Source organism: Haliotis asinina, chromosome 6, assembly GCF_037392515.1.
Source record: "Haliotis asinina isolate JCU_RB_2024 chromosome 6, JCU_Hal_asi_v2, whole genome shotgun sequence".
Lineage (NCBI taxonomy): Eukaryota > Metazoa > Mollusca > Gastropoda > Lepetellida > Haliotidae > Haliotis > Haliotis asinina.
Genome location: NC_090285.1, coordinates 8,827,683 through 8,853,987, shown reverse-complemented (window position 1 = coordinate 8,853,987; position 26,305 = coordinate 8,827,683). Strand labels below are relative to the sequence as shown.

Sequence of the window (26,305 nt, the reverse complement as noted above, 5' to 3'; positions counted from 1 at the left end):
ATGTGAAAATTGTCTGGGATGATCAATAACGTTATCTGTCCAGACTCAACAGAGAATATACATTAAGCATCCAAATACATTTGTCATCGCATTTGTTTGAACGAATGACTTAATCCGGGAAGAGTTAGTTCTGATCAAATAAAACGCTCTAGCTAGATACGTGGCCGGACTTACTACCGTAATGTCGTCTAGCGTCGTAGAGAAAGAAGTGGTAAGATGGGCATTCTTCCTTATCGGTCAACCGAGAAGCACCTATATTCCAGTGAGAACGTTAACGCTCTTCTCTTTCGTGTGCATGTGTATTCATGCATTCATACACCTACGGGTATATTTCTGTTTTACCTAGACCTATCACCTGATGATGAGCGCTCATTGAAGCAGGTTAAATTGAAATTAATGGAAATAGCTCTAAGGATGAGGGGATTGTGGTGTCTCTGTGATGTGGTGAAAATATAATCTTATAGCAAAGTACTGGTACTAAACTGTACTGATATGGCTATTGTGGTGAGATGCTTATTCATTACGAATCATGACTGGTGCTATGGCCACCGGATTCTCTTGTAGATAAGGGCCGCAACTCAGTTATGAGTAGTGATGACCCAGGAACATGTACATGTGAGTGAGTGAGTTTAGTTTTATGTCGCACTCAGCAATATTCCAGCTATGTGGCGGCGGTCTGTAAATAATCGAGTCTGGACCAGACAGTCTAGTGATCAACAACATGAGCATCGATCTGCGCAACTGGGAACCGATGACATGTGTCAACCAAGTCATCAAGCCTGACCACCCGATCCCGTTAGTCGCCTCTTACAACAAGCATGGGTTGCTGAAGACTTATTTTACCCCGGGACCTTCTCGGGTCACATGTACATGTACTACCACTGGGTCAGGAAAATCAATAGGAGGGTTAGATATGCAATCATGCTGTGAAATTGGAAATGGGACAACGGTAAACTGCTTCAAGCTGATGCTAATTGTAAAGACATCCACAGCACGGCAACCTTGTTTAGATGAAACTGTTTGATCGATCGCAATGTGACGTGTAATACTTGACTTGCATACATGTCAAAACAGGTTATTGCACTGTTTACCTATTTCATTATTTCTATAATGATTTTCCCCCATCATTCAAAGAGGAAATAACATCAAGTAACAATTTTCAATCACTGTCGTCAATGAGAAATGTATTGCTGTTTGATGATGGCGAATTGGGTTACTTTGGGTTTCCAGATTTGGCGTGTATCAATTCAGTTTCCGTAAAGTCTATTTTGTTGGTTTGAATGATGTTACATAAAATGACCGTAAATGACATCCAGTTTCGACATTCAATTCAGATCGTTCATGTTGGAGTGTAAAAAGTTTGCAAAGTTGATATCTGTAACATCTTCAGACAGGACCATTGGGCAGTAGGCAATAGTCACTTTCCACATGGTGAATTGCATTTTAGAACAGAAAGCGAGGTAACAATGAGGAATGTCTGATAGTTTTCCTGACGCTTCCATCCAAGAATATGTTTATACTGGAGAAACACGATACCAGTGATTGAATGGAACTGGATTAGACAGTCCAGGGATCAACAGCATGAGCATCCGTCTGAGCATCTGGGATACATATGTCAACCCAGACAGTGAGTCTGACTACCCGGTCAAGTAAGTCGCCTCTTACGACAAGCATGAGGATACATTTTAACTTGGATCTTCACGGGACAATCACAATATCAAAACTCACTGAAAACACAAATTTATCTGACTCTTTGTATATCGTTAATAAACATTGATGGAAGATTCTAGGATTCTAGAAAGGCATGTATTTAACGGAAAAGACAAACCTCACTCTAACAGTACCGAATTTGGGTCACTGAATCAAAGGCGATCGTAAAAGAATCACATATAAGGAATTGTTCATTCAATGGGCACAACATCCAAGAAGAATATGTAGCATTGTAAGTCGCGCAAAGCGTAAATAGACATTTATTATATATTCCTTGCTCGCAGACTTAGATAATGTGTCATGATACTCACAATACAGAAACCTGCTGCAGTATTGTTCAGTATTCAACGACACCCCGACCAAACTGAACCATCGGTGTTTCCTTAGCTGCATTCTGACACTTGCCACATAACTGTACGGTGGATGAGGAATGAGTACCCTCGACAGTATATATTAGAGTCCATTGGCGTTCCCATGTATTTTTCATCTGAAGAGTTGTCACCCTTCTCAGCATCATCATCACTATCATCATCACATTCTGCATTTCCCGAAACTGAAGAGCATTATCTCTCTGGGGTTTACGAACAGGGGAAATTTTAATTAGAATATCCTTCGTCACAAAGATAACGAAACGAATAACTGATATGTTAGATATTGTGGGAAATCAAGTTTCATAAAAAAGCTTCGACGTGCTTACAAACTACATGTCATCAAAACGGGTATACATGTATCATATGATCAAACATCAGACAAATATCGAGCTCTATGTGCAACAGTTGTCCGATGACTAGATTTCTTCCTGGCTTTAGTATCGTGTAAGTGAGGCCCACGCGGTAATGTCAAACAAACCAATAATTCAGTTAAATATAATTAACAACGTTGTAACATTGCACATTAAATTAAAAAGACTCCAAATGTTAATTCGAACCTTAGCTTATGTTTTCCCTCCGGAAAACATTTATAAAAATAATGGCGATTCATATTCCTTACACCTCATTGCTTATATTCTGAAATATACTCCCCAGAAATACATCATTCTGTTATTAACATAAATAGTTTGTGGAAAGAGTACGCATGTTTCACATGCAAAATCACCAAAAACATCTGTTATTAACATAACTATTTTGTGAAGAGAGTACTCATGATTTCAAATGCAAAGTCACCACGCTTTATGCAGAAAGTATGTCCCAAACCTTTTAAGTTCAAGATTGCTGAACACGGACAGGTCGAGTTCCATCAGTTGTAAGAATATATCGATAGTATGTCTCAACAGATACGATTCATGTACGTGCTCCTGCAACCTGTTGCGGTCATTAAAACCGACTTGCCAAAGTATGTCTTCGCCCTGTCCATGATGTGTGAGCAGCCATGTGCAAGGCAGGTTCGATTTTCATTCCGTTTCACTTAATGGAACATCTGTCGCGTTGTGAACCACTAGGCTCTCTGAGTGTCAGTTTTATCACTTTAGTGCGGAGGATGACACATGTTCTAGTGAATATGTCTGATGATACCAGAACAAGATTTGTCTGGGAGAACCTCTTAAGACAAACCAAATGCATTTGGACACAGTCAAGGAAGGTTATGCTATTGATGTTGATCATTTTTATATTTGCATGGACGGTTTCTCAAATAAGTAAGTACATGTAGATTTTTTGTTTCCGTTTCTGTGAATGCATAACTTGTCTATAGTGTGTATGGACAATTTATTTCCTATTGATCTGAAGTGCATTTTTCTAAGGGGGTTTCCCTATCTATTAGCCTCTCTGGTAACGATCAGGTGCCATCACTGAGTTACCCTGTACAGTTGTACACGCATCCCAGTTCCTTAACTCCAGCTGGTTTCTGTTTGGTATTACATAATCAAGTTTGACAATGTAGGTTTGCCTTATGTATGCATTTTAGATTACATTTACGTGAAAGACCACGAGTCGCGCAAATTCTATCAGACCATACATGAACGCTGTACAACTGAGTTTTTTTTTGTTTCAGTGTCTTTGAACCTTTTAAAATACTTAACGCGTCTCCAGTGCGTCTGGACATGTATTTCCTCTACCCTAAGTGTTTTTTTCCAGTTTCCCTATGTATTTACCCTTTACGCTGGCGATGACCAGTTGTCATCACCAGCTGGGTTCTGTTTTCAAATAATTGAAACTGACCAAGTATATTTACAATATGTTTTACCTATAGCAAGCACATTTACATGTAAGATCGTGAGGATAATGTTTAGAATTGATCTTCAGTAACCCATGTTTTTTTCATAAGAGGCGACTAACGAGATTGGGTGGTCAGGCTCACTGACTTGGTTGACACATGTCATCCTGTCCCGTTTGTGTATATCGGTGCTCACGATGTTGATCACTGGGCTGTCTGTGTTTAGAGGCGTCGCCATATAGCTGCAATATTGGTGAGCGGTGCGTAACAATAAACTCACTCACTAATCCATGCATAGGATCGGTTGTGTGACGTGAATGGTAGCCTTACTCGAAGCCGAGTCGTGAACATTCAATCAGAAGATACACCAACGTTACAGATTATCAGTGAGTGAGTGAGAGTGTTTTACGCCGCACTCAGCATTGTTCTAGCTATATGGCGGTCTGTAAGTAGTCTGGACCGGACAATCCAGTGATCAACACCATGAGCATCGATCTGCGCAATTGGGTACCGATGACGTGTCAACCAAGTCAGCGAGCCTGACCACCCTTTAGCCTCTTACAACAAGCATAGTCGCCTTCAATGGTAAGCATGGGTTGCCGAACGCGTATTCTGTCCCGTACCATTAAGGGTCTTTCAAATTAAGAAAACAACGTTGTAGCTGATTGCTATAAACATGTGCCCCTTGCATCTTGGTGTTCGTAACAACAATTTCATAAACGTAGTTTTTGTAATGAATTGACGTCAGGTGTCACTATTTGCTTTCTGTTATTCTGAATTTCTATCAACTGACCGAAACAGCGATCGTCTATGTTTTAATTTGGGCCTCCTTTTGCAATATTCCAGAAATATCTCGGCAGGTTCAGAAATGAGATTCTCATATTGTACCCGCGTAGCGAGTCGAACTCTTCAACCACTAATCTACCCAGTCGACCCCGTTGATACAGCGAACTGTCAATGTTGTGTGTACGTGCGTGCGTGCGTGCATGCTTGAGTGAGTGTGTGTGAGAGCTTCCAACATACGACATACAGACCAACTATGTCAAGCATTCCGACGAACACTTTTACCCGTGAGAGTTTCAAACTTCTTTCATTAACTGCGCACGCAGATTTTGACAATGTGCCAGATCACAATCAGTACATACTGAGTCAGTTCTGCTGGGGTTGTTTACTGGTTCAATGTATCTTATATATGTTGAGTTTGGAAATGATCTGCCAGCAAAAAGTAAATGTCATTGCCTCTTAAGTGAAAAGCTTCGATGCCGTTCTTTCTGCAATGAGATCATTCTGACACGCTACCGTCTGAACACACAAGGCCACTCCAAAATATAAGGTGTTGCGTTGATTTTAGGTTTGATCTTTTTATATGCAAACGGATTATTGAGCCTTTTGAAGAGCATATTTGGCTACTGCTAACAGTAATTGTTTGCAACACTGCTTCCTGTATGATTGATCTCTTGTGCATTTTCTTAAGCTTTCCCGTAAGTCTGTGTAAGATGCAGCATGACGTGGGACCTTATCTCAAACTTTGCTTCCCTTCATTGAACACGATTGTTACTTGCAAAATTACATATAAATGCAGCATAACGACGAGTATGCGATCACTGCCGGTTTATCAATAACATTCCGTTTCTTCTTCTGATTAGGGAGCTGGCCCTATTATTTACATACCCAGAGTGCACGGGATGATGTCATACAAGGTAAGACACGATAATGTGTACATTAATGGTCTTTTCTGGTTGGCAAACGGCGTGGATATGCAGCTGCAGATATTTCGAAACACGAGCCGAAACAAATGCATTCACATCGATTGCTCATTTCGTTTTGGCATGCTACACTCTTAGTCAAGCTCAAATATCTGAAACCCGTGAAGATCCAGATTAGAACTGATCTTCAGCAACCCATGAATGGCGTGAGAAGCGACTGTAGGGGTCGAGTGGTCAGGCGTCCTGATTTGCTTGGTTGACTCATGTTAACGTACCTCGGGTGTGTAAATCGATGCTCACATTGTCTGGTCCAGGAGAGATTATTTACATCCCGTAGATTGAATATTGCTGGGTTAAACAACAAACAAACGAGAAAGTCAGCTACGGTATACTATGAGTTTATTTGCTCAGGTTCTCTGTGTAATTACTGTGTAATTGTGTTGATTCCTGGTGTAAACAAAGGAAACAGAACACGGACAAAAAAAATTATTCGAAGTTAATGTATACAGGTATTAACCTGGTGTTAGACGTTGAGTTGAGTTACTATCTCAACTCATATTTTGTCCTTCTTAAAACAGTGGTGTGTATGATGGCAAATGATACGCAGGTAGCACAGGTGACTTACATTACCGCAAATATCTTGTTTCAAAGTAAGCGGTTGTGACGGTGATTCATAAATGCATAAGAATGATGAGGTCTGAATCGCACAACCGATTCTAAATGTTTGGCACGGAAATGGCTTGTGGCCGTTAATACACACGCGCTTGTGCGAGCACGCACACACACCACATATCCACACATTCTTTCCTGCCACCGTATAGCTTGAACATTGCTGAGTGCGGAGTCAAACAAAGAAACTAATACTGGTTTTGTATATCATACAAAACAAACAATTTAGACCAAACTTAATGAGGTAAAACAAATGTGGTAGAAACTACAACCTACAGTGTCAAAGAAGAGGGCGATGAACATTTTATTTTAATGTATTTTCGTTCTGCTGGTTAATGAAAGCCATTTACAAAAAATAACACCAATATATAGCTTTCACCAGACTACACACATCTTAATTTCTGTACTACAGGTGTCAAGACAACAGCTGCTCCACAGAAAAAAGAGGCATCACTACACACTGAAACAAGGTTGATTCTCTTGACATACATGCGTAGTGGGTCGACCTTTACATCTGAGCTCTTCCAGACTCACCCGGATGTGTTCTTTATGTTTGAACCTTTTCATACGACATGGTATTACAAGCCGAAGATTATTCCGTATCTGCATAAGTACAAGAGGTAAGATGTCGTGATATTGTAGTATTTATTTCAGACTTGCACAAGTGTAGTTTCACTTCCCACAATAAACTGACACATTTAGTTGTGCGTTGTTTTTAGCAACATCACAACTTCACACCTCGACCAGAAATTGGCTTCACACGTACACTCATGTGTTGCATCGAAAACGGGTGTCCTGGGTGAGGTACATTGCAACTGTACCAGTTATTTTATATATATACAGATAAATTCAGATGGTACCAAGTGAGATTTTTGACAGGAATAATATATTCCAATGAATACCTCCGACATGCACGTTGTCATCAGTAATTACATAATCGATTATTCTTCACGGATGCGTGTATAATTCCAACCTTTTGGTACATAATTATCTAAATCTATCGAGACAAAATGGCCATTTTGTTTCCTGTGACACAAATACATGAAGCAAATAGTTTCAAGCGTTTCTTGTGAACGTTGATGTATCTGAACATCGTATTCTAGTAACTATTAGGTTACTATTATGAAGAAATTTCGACTGTTTATTGTGTTAAATTGTATTAATGTGTATTATTGTGATAAAATATTGTCTAATTTCAATTTCTTTTTTGATTTCCTTGCAGAATTTATTTTGGTGACTTGGGGAAGTTTCTCACAGATGTCAAGATTGATACTTTGGATAAAATCCTGAAATGTCAGTTTAAAAATCTTGACATTTTGACCTTAATCCAGGAACATTGGCACGACAGTTTAACAACAAGAGCCTACAAACTTTGTACCGTGGACCATATTGGTGTAGCAGGCATTGAAAAATGTTTATCCCTATTGACAGATGCTTGTTCTAGAGCAAAGGTTAACTTTCTCAAAACTATTAACCTCACTATTCATCAAGTTGAACTATTCATCGACAAAGATCCTAATCTGAAGTTGATATATCTTGTGCGGGACCCGCGTGCTGTTCTCTCGTCCCAGATGCGTTACGGTGAATTTGCACCGAGCGCAATAAACACTTATTCCAAGACGTTTTGTGGAATTATGTTGAAAGATATCCAAGGGTATGTCAAGTTAAAGAAGACACATCCAAACCAAGTAACCTTTGTGAGATACGAAGACATAGCACACAAACCTATACCCTTGACAGAGGACTTGTACAATTTTGTTGGTTTGCCTCTTCCGCAAAATGTCAAAAGTCATATTCATAATATCACAACTGGCGGCAACGATGAAGATTGTCCTCTTTGTATTTCGAAAAGCAACTCGACCAAAGCTGCCGAAAAATGGAGACTGCACGTAATGGATGATTTTGTACAGATGGTTGATTTCAACTGTAAGGATGTGTATCAGTATGTTGGGTATCTTCCAATACTGAAGGCTTCATCATTAAGAGACATGAATGTTCCTGTCCTGACAGACCATTCCCATGAACTGATCTGAATATACATGTAATTTGGCAAATAAACGTGTTTAATCTTCGACACACCGAATGGTAATTGTAGATGCCTTTTGTCATGGAGTCATGTCTCCACAGCTACCATTTAGCATCAGTATACACATGGCAAACTACGACATTGCTGGGTGAGGTTGGCAGACAATACAGTGATCAACAGCATGCACATCGATCTACGTAATTGCCCTACGACATGTGTCAACTCAGTCAGCGAACCTGACAACCCAATCCCATTTATCGCCTTTTACGACAAACAGGGGTGACTGAAGATCGATTCTGACACGGATCTTATACACAAGATCAAACAAAGCAATCGAATATTTCGTGCCTCACAGGTGGAGTTTCGCGATCATTAATGCTTGTTAGCTTGACCAGTTACTCTGTGGCTTTTCGTATAAGGACAAGGCTGTGTGTTGTCCCCTACATTATTTTCAGTTTTCATACATGATCTGCACGTGAAATTATTAGTTTACAATGTGGTGTTGATATTGATGGAATTTTATTAAGTGTCCTAATTTCGTGAGGCAACATTACTCAAATCGCCCCTGATGAACTCTCTTTCTAGCGGTCTGGCAGTTGAGTTCCCGATTGTTGTCTGAGGTTGTGACTACAGGTAAATATCAGATCAACTAAAATTTTCATAACCGCTTACCTTCAGTATATAAAACCGCTTTCAGTTTTCAGTGTGGCAACGATACTATTGAGGTTTGCTCCGCATGCAAGTATCTTGGTTTGCGGCCGAAAGAACATCTAAATCTTAATTGTACTGCTAAACTGCTGAGGAAATGGTTAATTCGGAGTTAGAACCTTCGGTGTCATAATTAGGAAATTCAAAGCACTCAATCTAAATCTGGTAGAACCGATTTCACCATATGATTCGATTATCCTCTGAAATCGGGTATTTGGTTGCATTAAGGCTGTTAAAAACAAAGCATGGCGGGCTTTTTTTCTTGGCCGTAGCAACTGTGACTGTTCGTGAAGAAATGGGGTGGTTATGCAAGCTAAATAAAAATTTAGGAGAGAGTTAAACTCCATGTCTACTACTAGAATTGTTTCTGAAATCAGAAAATGGTCATTCAGTTTTCGGAAATCTTCGGAAAATGTCATTCAGAAATGTTTTAACACATCATAGCTTCCATCATTGAATTTATCTAATTATTCATTACGTGGCTTCCGCCTAATTGAAAGTAACCTGGCTACATGTACACTGGACTCAGAAAAATGGTGACGCGATGTCTGTGATGACACTGGTCACATTCATGCAAACAAGCTGATTGAATTTGGACTATTCGAGACATCGTTTCATGTTCGCGCCGTTTTAAATGGGTACGATATCCGCATTCTAAGATTCCGCTCCATCTACATGAGATGAGATATCGTTTTTGACTGAGTGTGAATTACTCTATGAATTGTTCAAGTTGACTTTCTCAGGTGATAACAACATCTGCAGTAAATTACCCAAAGGAGGATTTATAAGCTTGATACAAAATGATAACCTTACTAAAACCTTAGCCGCTGTTGTAACTGTTTTCTGTAAGGGGAGCAAACGCCACTCTGAAATGTTAATACAAATATTTTTCTCAGTTACTACCCATTTTCAGCATCAAATGTATGTTCTGGGTCACTGGCACTGGTACTAGTGCCACTGTGGCGGATAAGGACGAAGAGTGCAGACGGTATTTGGGGTGGATTGACATGACGCCGATGTCATAAAGTAAGAAAATTCACAATACTTCAGTACTGCATATACACACGTGTTTTAGAGCTATCTACGATTTTATCAGTGATACTTCTATATGAGAGTTTATCGTAGGCCATAAGGCCGGATGGTAACTGTGTACTTTTTGACTGATTTTTTTACTGTGTGACACATTTTAATTGATAATGTATATTATGTGACATTTTAATAAAATACTTTTTTCCTATCTTACTAACACCGTTATCAAGCAAGTGATACAAGGAGTGGGTGAGTGAGTGACTTGAGTTTTACGATGCATTCAGCAATATTCCAGCTACATGCTGGCGGTCTGTAAATAATTGAGTCTGGACCGGACAATCCAGTGATCAACAACATGAGCATCGATCTGCGCATTTGGGAATCGATGACATGTGTCAATCAAGTCATCGAGCCTGACCACCCGATCACGTTAGTCGCCTCTTACGACAAGCATAGTCGCCTTTTATGGCAAGAATGGGTTGCTATTCTACTCCGGATCTTCACGAGTAGTGATACAAGGAATTGCAACAAGAGTGAGTGAGGGAGTTAATATTCAACGTCATATCGGCAATATCTCAGCCATATTGTGGCAAGAACATTTAACATTCAAATGGAATATATGCATGTGATCAAAATCTTTCATCGAAGGACGGTAAAACAATTAGAATATCACAGTTAGAATTCAAAACTAGCATGGAAAGTTAAAGATAACATCACTAGACAATACAATATGAAAAAGGCTATAGATCGCCAACAACAGAAGATAGATCACCATACTAGGGACCAATTGTAAGAAAAGGAATATGTACGTAGCTGCATGGTGAGTATATACAAGTGACAAGGTTGATAATTCACTCTTTTGCTCATTAGTGATTTGAGCAGTGTAGGGCGATGTACAGAGTGATAGCGGTTTAAACAACATGTTTAAACATGAGTTTATACAATAGATGCGTTGATGGACATTGTGATGGTAATTAGTGAGTAAAGAGAGTTAGTTGGTGCAGATATCGATTGGTTGTTGCATTATCACTGTGTAATCAGGACAGCGCATCTCCCGATATTGGGAAGAAAAATAAATTTCTGACATACATACTAAATTCTCCGACTCACAGTACATGCATGCTATAAGGATGCGAATCATCAAGTTATTTTGACTTTCCGATGTCCATAGGGTGCGGTGTGTGTACACACACATGCACATGTATGGAGTGGTTACTTACGGTTTTCCTAAGATTCGTAAGGAGAAGATCAGAGGAGATTTTAATTGACACAGAGGAAGCCCGGAGCGTGCTGGGGCACAAATGTCTGAGGAATTCAACAGACATGGACAAATAGGCTGTGTCAAAGTTAGGAAACATTATAATCACATAAGGTAAGCGCTGACAGCCATTAATGAAGGTGGGCTTAGCTTGGAATTGAGTCGATCGGGCGCTATAGATAATCGTAAACTTAAGCAGTCTGGACAGTAAGTGTTGCAATCAATGAAGATGCTAACGGTACATAACTTTTACATGTCCGATATTATTCATAATGAAAAATCACGATTTCGGCAAAGTTTGAAAAACGGGTTTGATGGTGTAAGACACGGATGAGTGAGGCTGTTTGCTTTGGAGTGATTGTAAGTCTGCATGTGAGTCCTGTGTAAATAAAGAAAGAGAATTACATCAGATTCCATATATAGAGTTGCAGTTTGGCTCACGACTGATAAGGGCTAGACACTCTTGGGAGACAGAGAGTCTGACGAGAATAGAGTTAGTCGTAAGATACAAACATATCCGTTGTGGGAGACGGAACACAATAACAGATCAGTAAAACAAGGTAGGATCCGGAGTTACTTAACGATAATATTCACGAGTGCTGGGACGGATAGAAGATAAACGATGAGTTGAAAAATGTGATCAAGATCAGGTCAGGCTCGAACCACATAAAACGCGGCTTGGCCAATGAGGAAGGGGTGCCTACTTTTAAGTGACGAAAGCCAGTCCATGCCACTCAGTCGTCCCATGGGAGGTATTTAGAGTGAGAATTATGATTTATCGCCACGTCGTGACGTGAACATTTAATTGGTTTACTTAGTAATTTCTGGTAGATCATAACAAAACTGACATCGAAGGACAGTAAACCGACCAGAATATCAAAATATCAAGTGAGTGAGTGAATTAATATTTAACGCCACATCGGCAATATTGCAGTCATATCGTGACGAGAACATTTAACACTGAAATGGAATATATGTGTATTATAAAAACCTATATAAAAGGGGTAGTAAAACAACTAGAATATAACAATTAGCAATAAAACTAGTATGGAAAGTTAAAACTAATATCACTATTTGGACAATATACAATATAAACACTATAGATTGGCAACAACTGAAAGTAGATCACCATCCTTGGGACCAAAGTAACCGAGTGAATTTGTGCTTTATATGCCTCTATTTATCCAAGATTAATTGGGTACCCGTCAGGATAAGATGTTAGTGGACCGTTAGCTTGGGTTCTTGGGAATACGAACTGACTGTACACTTGCACTATTTAATGATTAAATTACATGATTACAGCAAAGACGGTCCACACGATCGTAAAATAATCAGGTGGTTCGTTTAATCATCACGCGAAGGCTCACCTCTCATGACACGCTGTCCAAACGACAGGGAGGTGATATCCAGTAAAATACAGCAACCAGTCTTCGCAGACTCCCTAACACTGCAGCCTTCAGCTTTACAGAGGGGACAGAAGGGTTATGTTCGTAGTGGCCAATGTAGGTGCTTCCCAATTCTTAATTCAAACGTCTGAGGCCGTGTCCATCTATCCTGTTGCTTAGGAAACGTCAAATGCCAAATCTTAAACCGTATGAGACGGCAGTTTGTCAACTACTGAAAGTACAGTGATAGGCTTGCCGCCCTGCCAACCTTCAAACGTAAAAACAATCGGAACAAACGATAGCGTTGTGGGGTGTCAGTGCATGATGGGTTACGCGTCTTGAAAATTTTCTAGTAGAAATGAATTGCAAAGAGATCTAAATTCTGATGAGATAAGAAAACGATGTGTATGATTGTACAAATTCTATATTTGAAATTGTTGCGGTTTACACATCCATGGAAACAATCAAAAGTCAAAACGTTTTACAACTGTTAACATTAGTAGTGGTAATTGGTAATTAAGGATAAGAACAATGATGATTATGATCTTTACTTTGTCCCTATTATCTTTGTTTACATACCTGCCTTTGATCGGTCCTCTGTGACTGATTATACATACATGTCTGGCTTCCTGAAGAAGGGGCAAGAAGTACTGGCATCTCCTAAGTCACTGCTCTGTGGCCATTTTAAGCAGTTGTGAGGACTGAGTGCAGTGTGGACGACGTGTCTTGCCCAGGAACTCAACACAGTATGTGACTCAGGTCAAAATTTCTGGTCTCTGCACCGAGATTCGAGCCCGGGCCTTTGGCGTGAGAGGCCAGCATGCTAATCACTACACCTCCTACATTCTTTTTTATGGCATGATTACACGATGATAATCACGTGGTCTAGAAGCCAGAACATCCAAATGGTGAACATGTGGTGTAGTTCTAACTACCGATTCTTCACACTCAGGAATGATACAGCTTTAATTTATAGCCGGCTGTCATCGGCTACCGTGCGTGAATACCGGGGTCCATCTAAAGTGCAATATGTCGTGTCAGTTATGGCAATATTTTAACTGACAGGCGTGTCAAATTTCTCAATGCGTGAGATTTGGGTACCTGCGCGTGAGTGCGTGACATGAGTCTCAATTGCGTGAGACTCACACAAGATGTGTGAGAGTTGACAGGTATTATAATTAAATTTGACTTAGAATGTGTTACAGATGAGTGCGATCGTTGCGGCGGGATACGTTCGTGTTTATACAAACATTTCATCAGAGTTTACAGGGATTCATATTAAGGAACACGCAAGAGAGCAAAAAAGAAAGAACGAACGACATACATATGGTTTAGAAGACCATAAGTAGAATTTCTTTAAACTGGATTTGTCACCTATATCAACAATCTTACAGCCTTGAATCAGTGTAATGGCGTATCCTGGCCGAAGAATATGAAAAGATTACACCTCATCAAGTGAACAAAGAACTGTGGAGGAGACTGCTTTCTTGTAATCATGTGCCTCCCGTTTCCTGTTTTCACATCAAACAAAGACCGGCGGTTGTCCTCTGTAGCCCACAGTCTAATCCCTCTGTAGCTGACATACATTCATTGCTACCAGTAAATACTGTACATGTTTACGTTATTTCCCGTCGGTAAGGAAGGCATTACTTCCTTAATTACATACCAACGGGTGTGGGATTTGGTTTCATAGATAATGTTACACGTGATGAGGAAAATTGCACCTTGTGAAAATACATGTATGGGATTTTGTTGACGTTGTTACTCTGGTGTACATATAAGAAAAACACAATTAGTGATGATGTGGTAGTTCTGTACATACGCACGCACACACGAGCGCGCGTGCACACACACACACATACACACAAAACAAACGATAAACGTTTTGTCATGTAAATGATTCTGTGCCAAAATATGTATGTTTATGGATGTCGACCAACGTATTATAGGAAAATTATATCCAAGTAAAGACAATCTGAGCCTTGATGAAGTAGCCCAGTTGTTTTGAAAATTATTTCTTCCATATCAAGATGATCAGCCTGGCATAGCATTTCAAGTGAGTCCCTGTGAATTTCCAGAAGAAGAACCCAGTATACAAGTTGGGCTTTAGAATTTCGGATTTTATCATATATGAACCTCTGTGTTTTAAGTCAAAAGATATGTAAGCGTTACACAGGGTGAATTAGTTTGCGGCGCATTCAGCAGTAATTCAATATGGCAATGTAGCATCGGGCTGTTAATAACCGAGACTGGATTCGAGACATCCCAGTGGCCAACATCATGTATTTCCGTCTACGTAACTGGGACACGATGACGTGTCAGCCAATTCAGCTACCATGACCACCCGATCCCTTTAGTGGTCTCTTACCACAGGCATGAGTTATCGGATGCCAATTCTAACCCGGATCTTTACGAGTGCTTCATACAACTTACTCCATTCTCCTGAGCAGACCAACTGTTACCAAGAAGACATCCTCGTAAAATGGTCACTGATAACTTGTCTGACGAATTATCTATTTCTGCTTTAAAACATATTACTATTACTTGCATTGTTGTTCCACCTTTGTTGCATGGAATTCAAAATTGAGCAAAACACTGTGAGCAATCAGATGTAGTTTCCTTCCATATATGAACAACAACACAAAGAAAACGAATAAAACAAGAAATTAATTTCACACTTAATTTCTAAACCAAATAGCATCTCTGAATTGTGAGGTTCAAATTCCCTTAACACAATACCAATGCATATGGCAAAGTAGAATCGCATGATTGTCTGTGGTATCTGTTTCACCACCGGTTTCACAGATGCCCGAGGCATCACGTTAAGCATTGCGTCCAACTAAAATTCCACTGTGGGGTTCAATCTAGAATAGTGCATTTTTTGAAAACTCACGATAGTCACTCATGAAGTATCTGAAAATACACGAGGGTGTTAATTCTCGGGGTAACGAAGCGGGTTTCAAGGTCTCCATTGATTGCTTCGGATGGAATACGTGTCGAAATGTATCTCTGTCAACCTGCAGGTTTGCAGATGAGTCAGTTTAATTGACCAACAGTTTGGTCAGATTCGGCTTTTCTGGTAGCGTGTCAAGGTATTCCCTCGTCGAGACTCGTCATGATATCAGTCATTTGTTTATGAACAAGACATTTGTTATTAACGTGGGCTATGGTCCAGCCTGATTGTAGACAAACAAACAAACATAATGACCTCTATTCATTCAATCTTTTAATTTCAACAGTTACGTGCAGGTGTAGCTTTTGATTATCTATTCAACAATGTTTATACTTGATCGAAGACAATATATGCTGTGATTTAACAATGTGTTGAATAGCTTCCATACATATTACCATCAAAGTAGGTTTACTCCTTTAGCTTCCCACACAACAGTATTCCAGCTAGAAAGTCGGCATGTAAATTAACTGATCCCACACTGAAACAATGTGTTAACGATTAATAATTTCAGTGCGTCTTGGCCTAAATGTCCCTGTCATTAGGATCAAAATGCGACGCTCATTCTGGTAACAGATTTCTAATGAGAAACGTGGCGACATAGGATGTGTTCATCATCTCCTTTAGTACCCATGCCAGCGATCAATGTCGACAGTCCCTGTAAAGGACTTAGGGACCAGACAGATAATTTACCAATTGGAAGTTTTGGAATTGTGTTTGGAGCATAAAGGCGTCTTTTACCTCCCACACCTTCTTCTCAGAAATCACCTGACTTAGACATCATCGTCGGTTTGGGACCGACATTGTATTGCGAAATGTCAGTCTGGACAATCAGTGACGAGCTTATAAAAACTTTCATGTGATTGTACATTGTATTTTTCTACCACATACAACGATAGGACGCGCACGCACATGTATGTAAGTTTGAAAATAAAATTATCTCTGAATCAAGATGTAAATATTAACTGACTCCCAACGACAATATCCGCTGAACGCCTCCGTTTAAGTTTTACTGCAATGGGACTTACGTTGTAATGTGTCCATAAGATGAAACAAAGGCTCGCTGACTTGGTTGACATATGTCAGCCATATAGCTTGAATACTGCTGAGTGCAGCGTAAAACTAAACTCACTCACTTCCTTATTCTCAGACAAAGAAGATTCCACTGCATAATTCCGAGTATACCAAAATCATGGATCAAAATGGTAAGTTCCTGTGATACCTGCTGCTCACATATAGGTGAGCTTGTCCTGTCCGATGTCCTGGCTTCCATCACCAAAACTGTGAAAGGAGGATTACCTTCAAACCACACGACAAGTGGTAGCAAGAACTACTGGATGTATCAGACGGAAAACAACGAAGCATTCCTTCGAATTCCCAGTGTGCTCGTGGAAACCATCATGCAACGACACTCTTTGTCTGCTTACCGCTGAACATTGGTCTTGCTAGTTGTGGCTTTAGGTTAGCTATTTCCACAACAAAACTGCATGTGATTAATCGTATATTGGGTTAATTACGAGTCATTGATTATTTCATTGACTAGCATCAAATATTGTTGTGCGGCATAAAAAAGAAAGAAAGAATAGCAAACAATGGCAGTGCCCTGTAAGCATAGGAACCTTTTAATCACCACAACATCTTATTTCGCCAGAACACTGAGACGCAAATTATTGTTGCAGAGTATATTTCAAGCGTGATTGAAATTTACAAAACATGCACAAAATCAGATTTATATGGGACATGGTCATCACGTTGGAACCCCTCAATTCTAGGATATGACACACAAAAAAATGAAGTCGTTAGGGAAATATTGTGAAGTGAAGCAGAAATATATGATAATGCCTTTCAGACAATGGATAAAAGGACGTTCTGTTTCTTGGCTGAAACAGTGTCCTCTGAAGAATTAGATCATTGCGGTACGATTGTTACGATACATCATTATCTCAAAGTAATTACGTTGGGTCGTCTATTAATGGTCTTTAATGTTGTCTCATGACAAAACTGTTGACAAGATTCGGATGTGCAAGTGGAATGTAGCGATAAAATTTAACGATGTTTATCACAAAGTAGGAGTCTTTGTCTGAACAGCTTCACTTGTTGCGTATTTCTTCTCTGTATTATAGTGATCCATTTGCTTTATAATTACTACAAACTACCCCAAAGGCATTAGTAAATCCAAGAACTAAACCTAGAAATAAAGGATTTGTCAGTTCGCGGTTAGCCATAAATATTTAACACTAAGGATTCCGTTCAACTAATCAGAGTATACTCACCTTCTGCCTCATTAATATTTTGGGTAATATACGAACAAGGAGAGCTGTTTATATCTTCACCCGCTGTTACCTTGTTTTCATTATTTTTATACTGTAACGACTTGTCAGCACGTAAATGAATCCATGAATGCTAGAGTCAGAAGAAATTGTCTCAAAGGAGGTCAATTTATAAGCCCGAGATAACGTTAGCCTCACACGTTGATTGATTATGCATTTTACCGACAAACCAGTTGCAAAACACACAGCCTTCAAGAGTCAAGATTGCTTAGTAAAACATTGGTTTCTTTTGTGTGCAGAAGCGTAATTTTAATTTAGCAAGGACGGAATAATGTAAGACTAATCACAGCAGTGCTTCTACCTCATCATTTTGGATAACAGAAGAACAGGCAAAGTTGTCCAAACCTTCTGTGATTATAATTTTTCATTATTCTTACCTCTTTTTGTAACGACAAGTCAACCTTGAGCAAACCATTTATAAGCACAGTAGAGTTACTAGACAGATTCTGAGGATGATTTTGTAAGCCTCAGATGACGACAGACATGGGTACTCTTTAATGGACGATGGAGTAGTTGTCCCACAAGCCAATACATCAACATATCCTGCAAGAGTCAACATTGGTTTTCAAGAAGTCTTGTCACTTTGTGTGCTGAAACAGTTATAATATAGCAAGGACTGACGGACAGTGCATTAATCAATATAACCAAACTACAATGCCTTTTGTAGCAAGCTTGGGATGCTGAAGACCTATGCTATACCGGATGTTTACTGGTAATATGAATTTGAAACAAAGTAATAATATTAGAACAGTAATGAAAAGTAGAATTCCAGGTAGTAAATATATATTGAAACTATTTGATATTCGATGGACTGGATTTTTACAGTGGTCTGTCAGATAGGATGTTTAGGCCCAGAGGTTGGTTAAACAAATAGTACACACGAATAAGCGCATTCTCCCTCCAACTATACCTTTCTCCTGCTATGCACATCAGAAGTGTCCAAATCAGTGTTGAACCAGTTTGTAATGTGAAATTGTGGCTTTGGTTTCATTGAGAGCGTTCAGGTTTTCTTCAGTGAAAATTTACATTCAATCCAAAACTGGTTCTTTGAGCATTGCATGCTTATTCCTATGAAATAATATATGCATGAAATAGAATGTGGTTATATATTTGTATTAAAATTTGGATGAGATCTGTGAAATAATAATCTGTCTGGCACATACTGTGTCTCATTGCATTTGGCTGATATAATGTGGTTGTAGACATGAGCTCATATATATTCGTATACCGATTTTGAATCTTTGTGGCATGCATAATGACCGTTAGAATTTGTCTGCGGAATCATTCAGAAATGGAAGAAATCTTTTGATCATGCGAAGAGGTTAACATCTCGTAGAACCACAAATAATACCAGGAGGCGACCATTTAGAATACTAAAGGACTTTTCATCATCATATATATATGTTTACAAAACCGTCTGGATTATTGGGTCTGGCTGATACAATATCATGGAAATGCGCTAGACCACAGACGACTCGTCATTCTTGTATTAGTCGCTATAGAACTGTGGGACTCATTTGTGTCAACTCATTTGCGAGTTCAAAAGCAAATGCCCACGGCTTGAACTTGACGTGTCAATATTCGCTTCGTGTTCATTTTTTTACTCAGAGACTCGACACCTTTTTGTGTACAATGTTCAAAGCCTCAGATTGTAGAGATGATTGTAGAAGGTGTTTATACCAAACACAGTTACAGATTTGAAAGCGTGATGTGTACAAGTAATATGAGGTCAATAATCAAAGCAGTGTCCGTGAAATGAATCCTCCTGACATCTTTGAGAGTATTCGGCTCTTTCCTAACTTGATATTTGTATTCTCTCACCACCATGTAGGCACTTTGTGAGTTATTACTATGTATGTGAGAGATTACGTGGCAGCACATTTCATGATCAGACCTTAGCTGCAACTTGCACTGTAAAATTATTTGTGTGGACTGAGACGAATAATGTACACATGATGATACGAAGTGGTCAATATAATGCACATCCTCACATAGTTCTTATTTTATATGAAACAAATACTGGAAACAAATGATGGAAATACAGTACACCACACAGGAAAGTCACAAACACGAAATATATTCTTGTATGATTCACGATGCAGCTATATGAAATCAATCGAGATTGCAAACACTAGCGAAATGTGCAACTGTTGATCTTGATATACCTGGTGATCCTGCTTATTCAGCAGAGAAAGCGAAAATTCATCTATACAACACTAAACGGTGTATGCCAAAAACAGTTACAGGAACGAAGGTTGGATGAGCTTACAATACAATACAATACAATAGACTACAGTACAATACAATACAATAAAACCAACAATCAAAGCCGATTGCATGAACTGCTTCCTCCAAGAACACTGCGCGGTTACAATTAAGATGCCAATTATCAAGTATATCATTACATGTGAATGCGCACTGTTGTATAAACCAAAATCACAATTTATCCCAAATAACAAACTAAAACCAGAATTTCTGTGAACCTAAATTTTAAAAAGCACAAATGCCAGTAGCATTTTGAACTATAGTATGTTGGAAACAGAAAAGCACAGTTTCTAAGAACATATTGGATATGGATCAATTATGTTTGAACAAAGAACTCGTCAATTTTGCTTTATGAAAAGATATCCACTCCATTATTAACAGGCGTCTTGAAAGCAACATACATGTTATATTCGACGTCGAAATCTTAGAAAGAGATTATATGATGTTTAATCTGTTATAGTGGTAACGCGGGTAAAATTAAAATGATCCAGAAGATAACAGAAGTAAATTCTATTCGTCATTTTGTAGTTTTCCTAAAAAAAGTTTGTTCTTGTCGTCAAGGTAAACCAATTTTCTATTTAACCTAAAATTTGAAAATGAATATAAGAAACCTGATATCAAGAAAGCTTTAATTGTAACGCTGAGAGGCTATAAGGCAGGAGGAATAATATAATATCTGGAAAACTTTTTCCTTTAAAAGGAACTGTACTTCAAAATCTTTGCCATTGTGTTGTTTGAAAACGAAAGATGCATCACATAGACGTTCATATTGAAGGACGTCCATGAAACAATACAATAGCGATGAGGTGATGAAGGAGCTAAATACACAAGAATTTAAGCTTTGTCACATAACTGCAGAACATCAGAACTATCAACCATCAAGTAATGTACTGTTTTCAATTTCACAACAGGATTGCATACTCATCCCAGTGATTTTCCTGCAGTACATGGTATAATATCTTGGAATGGCATTTAGAAGTGACACACATAATCAAGCACGTTTTTGTAGATGTCACTCCTCTGACGTTGTGTTCATCATAATAAAGAAGCTGACATCCATAACAATCTATCTTTCCTACATGGTATAATGTTGCTGGGAGGTCACTAGTCAAAGGGTTGCGTCCCTTATCTACTGAAGAATCTGGTGATCACTCAAATCATGATCCGTCCATTAGCAACACCTTTTAGCACTATATCCGCGTTCTTGTGATTCGTCCTTAACAAGCATCTTTGTTAACTCATTAAACGCTTTGTTTTATATTAGCAATAGTGTTTGAAACAGATCAAAGTAAAATTGAACAAAAAGTTCAAACTACCAAAAGTCACATCTACATGAAATGGAGAGGCAGTGTAGCAAATGTGGTTAAGATGGGACAGTCAGATTCACAATTTGCTGCTGAAACGATACTCTTCATAAACACAATGTCCACAGTGTTCCCATGAAAACTGAAAAAAATAAATAAAAAAGGACAATCCATCCAAAGGCACTTCCACGCGATATATAGAGGCAGTATGCAAAGTTTGGTGAATATTGTTCAGGTAATTTTAGAGCTAAGTTCCAGAATGCTGGCACCGGAAAGTAGGGAGTACAATATAAATCATTTTGAGGGCAAATCACTAAGTAATGCCAATGCATATGAGAAAAAAGTTATATATACATACAGGTGAAATATCTTCTGTTTCCTCCTTGGTTTCGTTATTTGCATTTTAGCAATGTTGTAAATCCAATATCCCCTACATTTTGAATGATATACAGTGCATTTACACACATATACATATACGCCCTTAACTGAAATGTTTGTCACAGTGGGGCAATCCGTGCTGCAGTATTACGTATGTGGATGAGTTTCTAACACCACAGGTTATATTTGGGATTACATTTTGTCAGTAAATTACAGATTCTTGTATATTTTTGGAGTTCCGGAGTTCCCAATCACGCTCTCGGGAACCGGCACCTAATCGCCATCAGACAAACACACAACGTCCACCGCCTGTCCTGCTCTGCTATCACGTCTTCCAACAATGGCACAAGAATATGTATTTTACTTAGAACGTGTAGTTGCACATATAACGGATGTTACATTTCATTACTTTCTGAATGGTATGGTGTATTCCTAGTTCCTAATGACCTGGGAATGACTCAACTGATTCCTGCTCAAAACTAGTTCAAATCCGCCAAGAAATGTCAGATGGTGACTACGGTATGATCAGTATGTACACATATTACATACAACTGAACCAGACTTGCACACATGGCCTTTACAGGTTCAATTGTTTGCCCCAAAATATCAACATTGAAGTACAGTTAAATTCAACGTCACACTGACTTCATGTTCAGAATGTCAGGTAAGTGTCGAGCTTAAATGGTGCAGTTTGTAAGAGAATTACTATCACTTCTGAAATATGTCAACATCAGCACTGATCACGTGTTCAGGTGTAGATGCAAACATTTTCCGTAGATGACCAAATGTGTACATTACGCATTATACTGGTATATCCCTTGCATCATACCTTTATGTTACAGCCGAAGGTTTTCACGTCTGGGTCATCCATTAGCTGAACAAGCAGAATACGTGTTGTCGCATGCAGGTTAAATAAATATCCCGCATTCATCATGATACAAACTCTAGCAGTTCTTACGAGTTATATGTAGCTATGTTACAGTAACAGCCCACTCGAGGGCAGCTAAATTTAATTTGCATATCTTGTAACAATTTTACTGTGGGTTTATAGGCTGATGTATCAACCGAATTGTTACCACACCACTCCTAACATAGATGGCCAACATGTACATTAACACGGTAGCAAATGTTCGCCAACTGTAGAAAGGAGGCTGCTAATACGTCTGCCTTATTTCAAGGAAAATTACTATTTACCATTCCACAACTCCATACTGGCATGAAACCTTAAGTATTTTTCTTGTTTTTTAATGAATAGTATTTGTGATGTGATGTTCCACTTTGAAAAACTCTCAGAAAGCACAACGTTCGTTTTCTATATATGTTTATGGGGAGGCAAGTCATTGATTACAGAGACTAGCCGTGCAATATCAGCTCTGAATGTGGTTCTCCAGTCGTAGAACTATCACACTGATTGAGAGGAATGGTTCAGTTATCACAGGGCACAGGCAAAATTGTTTAATATTCCCCAGATGGTAACTTAAGGTAACGTGCACGTGTAATCACGGAAGAACCTAATATCATGTTGTCGATGCTCACAACAAGAACGAACAGCTTTTGCGTGATCGCTTCTTTAGCCACTTACAGGATCCAAAATGAGTTCAGACATTACCGAAAGTAATTACACACATATGGAGATGCACTAAAACGATAAATACATCAATCATGAAAGGTACATTCATCACCATTTCTGGATATCCGTGTTGTTAATTTACATCATGACTTCTTAATTGGTACATTTCCGATCTTTGTGCCTTCACGATCGTAACTCGCACATTTAACATACAATGACGAACTGGATTACCACGATGTGGATATTGATATTGGCTCGTTGTAAAATACTCCGTTAGACGAGTTGGAACCATTACTCCATCAGTCTTCGCCTTAGAGAACATTTATCAGGGTCTTGATAAAGCTTCACAAACAGTGCACACGACAAAGACATTACCAAATGTATCGCACCTGTGACGCGTTTGCCAACAATGCCATTCACTATTCCTACCACAGTTTCAGTGTCACACATAACATACCTTTACAACAAATCGGAACGATAGCACCAGTGGGAGTTGACGCGCTCACCCAGCAGTGAACTTCCGCTATCGTTGCAATGAAACCCAAATCTTTCCACAATGGTTTCTCCCTTTATCTGAAAAGTACACGTCATATATTCCATGTCGCATACAGACAAATCTATGACCCTAAGACGACAATGTAAACTGAGCAGCGCCCCACATTAGGAGGACCCAAACACACACAGTGAGAGGATCAGAACGCGTCATTAATCGCGCCCTCCTGCACGCGAGAGGCAGGGGTGTGGACCTGTGATTCTACCCTCAAAAGACGATAGAAGAACGCCAGGTGTATATTAAACGCGGTATATATTCCCCAAACAGCACAGCAGAGTCACAACCAGATTAGGGATGCATGATATCGAAACAAGACATTCCTGCCGATGCTACTGATGTGAAGATATGTTACAGCGGACAAGATGACATGGATCCAAGGGAGTTACTTCTAATGTAACGTGTGTATTTTCTGAATGTATCTCTGAGGCACGGTGTAGTGAGTAATGAGGTTGAACGGTAAATTAGTCGTTATGTTGTTTGGGGTAAAGCTGTTGTTTATATCAACAATAAATTAAGGTAACTAAATATTTGATGGCATACCATCGATGTATGGAAATGGGCAATCTCGAGCGACTGGTTCGGCGGATAAAATCTGACGATGGACGCAAAAAGCCGGGAATGATAATGCTATAAGGAAGTTATCTTATCGAATGCTCAAATCTTTCATCATGTAAATCTAACATCAAAATAAACTGAAATTCAGACATATATTTACCTAACATGGTACTGACTCAGTCGATCCCAACCACCGGTTCACGGTTCACTTGCTGCCGTGGATGCATGTGTTGCCTTTACCATGGGGCGGGGTATAAATAATTTCTTCTACCTTGCAAACAGTTATACCCGGAGCCCGCTTGGACGTGTGCGAGGCATACATAGTAATTTGTTCAAAGTCAAGTGACCACTGGATAGGAAAATGATATTTGTAAAGTCGGGATAGACTGGGGGTGTACACATCCACTCTGATATTGAAATAACCTGCGACGGACTAAGCTGAGAACACAAACATGACGAACCTGATGGAAACCACGAACATACGTTTCTAACGTACTCAAGCCCACACAGTATTTAGCACACCCTCAAGTACAATCCGTTCCGACAACGATTTTATGATCATTAGCAGCGTCCAGACGCATTGTGGCCCCTACACTTTGTAATATATTAACTTTTCTGGCGATATAATGGTTTTTTTCATTAAAAGATATAATTCATTTAATATTTCACATATCATAATCAGGCTGTTACAGGTATTACGTTCCATGAAACATTGTGATTTGTTGCTATCCATGTCAAAAATGTGTCGTGCAACTTTGCTGGTATTGTTAAATTTTGAAGATTCTTCTTAAATCAATTTCGTGTTCATCCTTTATCTCGGCTGGTATACAGAGGGTTACAGAGGGTTACAGTGGGGCACATAAGCCGAGGAGTTACTAATGATACTGTAATTGGCGAATCGATGCATCCAAACCACGGGATAGAAACCATATAACTCATCTCAGCAGACAACCCTGATACAATCATACAATTAGTACACACCTGTATTAACTGATTATAAATGAGCACCTTTCAGTAACATGGGCGTATATATCGTTTGACACAATGCACCTTTTCCTTCTGGGCAGAATAGTATAGGCACTTTTCTGTGATAGTTGATCTCATATTCTACCATATCTGAATAACGTGGTTATGGTAAAAGGGAGATAAACGTACTGTATTGGAATGTCAGACGTATATAACGAAATTATATTAGCTCTAAATTTTGTATCAAATGTAGAGCTATTATAATTTCGTTATATACCTCTGATTTTCCAACACAGTATGTTTATCTCCTAATTAATCTAGACGTCTAGCTTGCGTATCTGTAACTGACCGTAAGACCTACTTCAGTGACTGGGTGACGTCCTTACCACAGATGATGAAGACTGAACACAAGAGCTGTCGCTTTCACTTAGTAACAAAGGAGATCGACAGACATTTACGTTTGCTTTAGCAAATGAGGTGGTAATTTATATAGCTCTACAGCGAATGATACAGATATATCTTTGGTGGCAATAAGGAGTCTGCTGTGGTCTATCCCATTTCAACTATACCTTCTCTGTCAGAAACTCCTACAGATTTGCAAAGTCACATGATGAAAAAAAGACGATATTACATAAAATCCTGATCTGATACGGGTCACATGCCAGAAGGTGCTGGAATCTGAAACTGTTCTCTAGTGTCCAAACTTCATTACATTCTGAACTGCTTCAATTCGCTGCTAGATACAAAGGACATTATGCCGGTGTTAAGCAACTTCGGAAAGTATTAGATCGA

General features: G+C 39.1%; 1 protein-coding gene across 1 annotated transcript; it reads left to right on the top strand.

The window, feature by feature from the left end:
• Positions 1-1,581: 1,581 nt before the first annotated feature.
• On the top strand, positions 1,582-8,269 carry LOC137286825 (carbohydrate sulfotransferase 1-like). Its single transcript, XM_067818832.1, has 3 exons — positions 1,582-1,649; positions 7,459-7,529; positions 7,668-8,269. Exons 1-3 carry the CDS (start codon positions 1,582-1,584, stop codon positions 8,267-8,269), a joined length of 741 nt encoding a protein of 246 aa, XP_067674933.1.
• Positions 8,270-26,305: the final 18,036 nt, after the last annotated feature.

What these genes read in the sequence shown, in the direction of transcription:
- LOC137286825 (XM_067818832.1), top strand. Translation starts at nt 1,582, where the DNA reads ATGAGCATCCGTCTGAGCATCTGGGATACATATGTCAACCCAGACAGT. An exon ending in GAGTCTGACTACCCGGTCAA is followed by an intron (nt 1,650 to 7,458) that starts GTAAGTCGCCTC and finishes ATTTCCTTGCAG; the next exon opens with AATTTATTTTGGTGACTTGG. An exon ending in TTTGGATAAAATCCTGAAAT is followed by an intron (nt 7,530 to 7,667) that starts GTCAGTTTAAAA and finishes CCCTATTGACAG; the next exon opens with ATGCTTGTTCTAGAGCAAAG.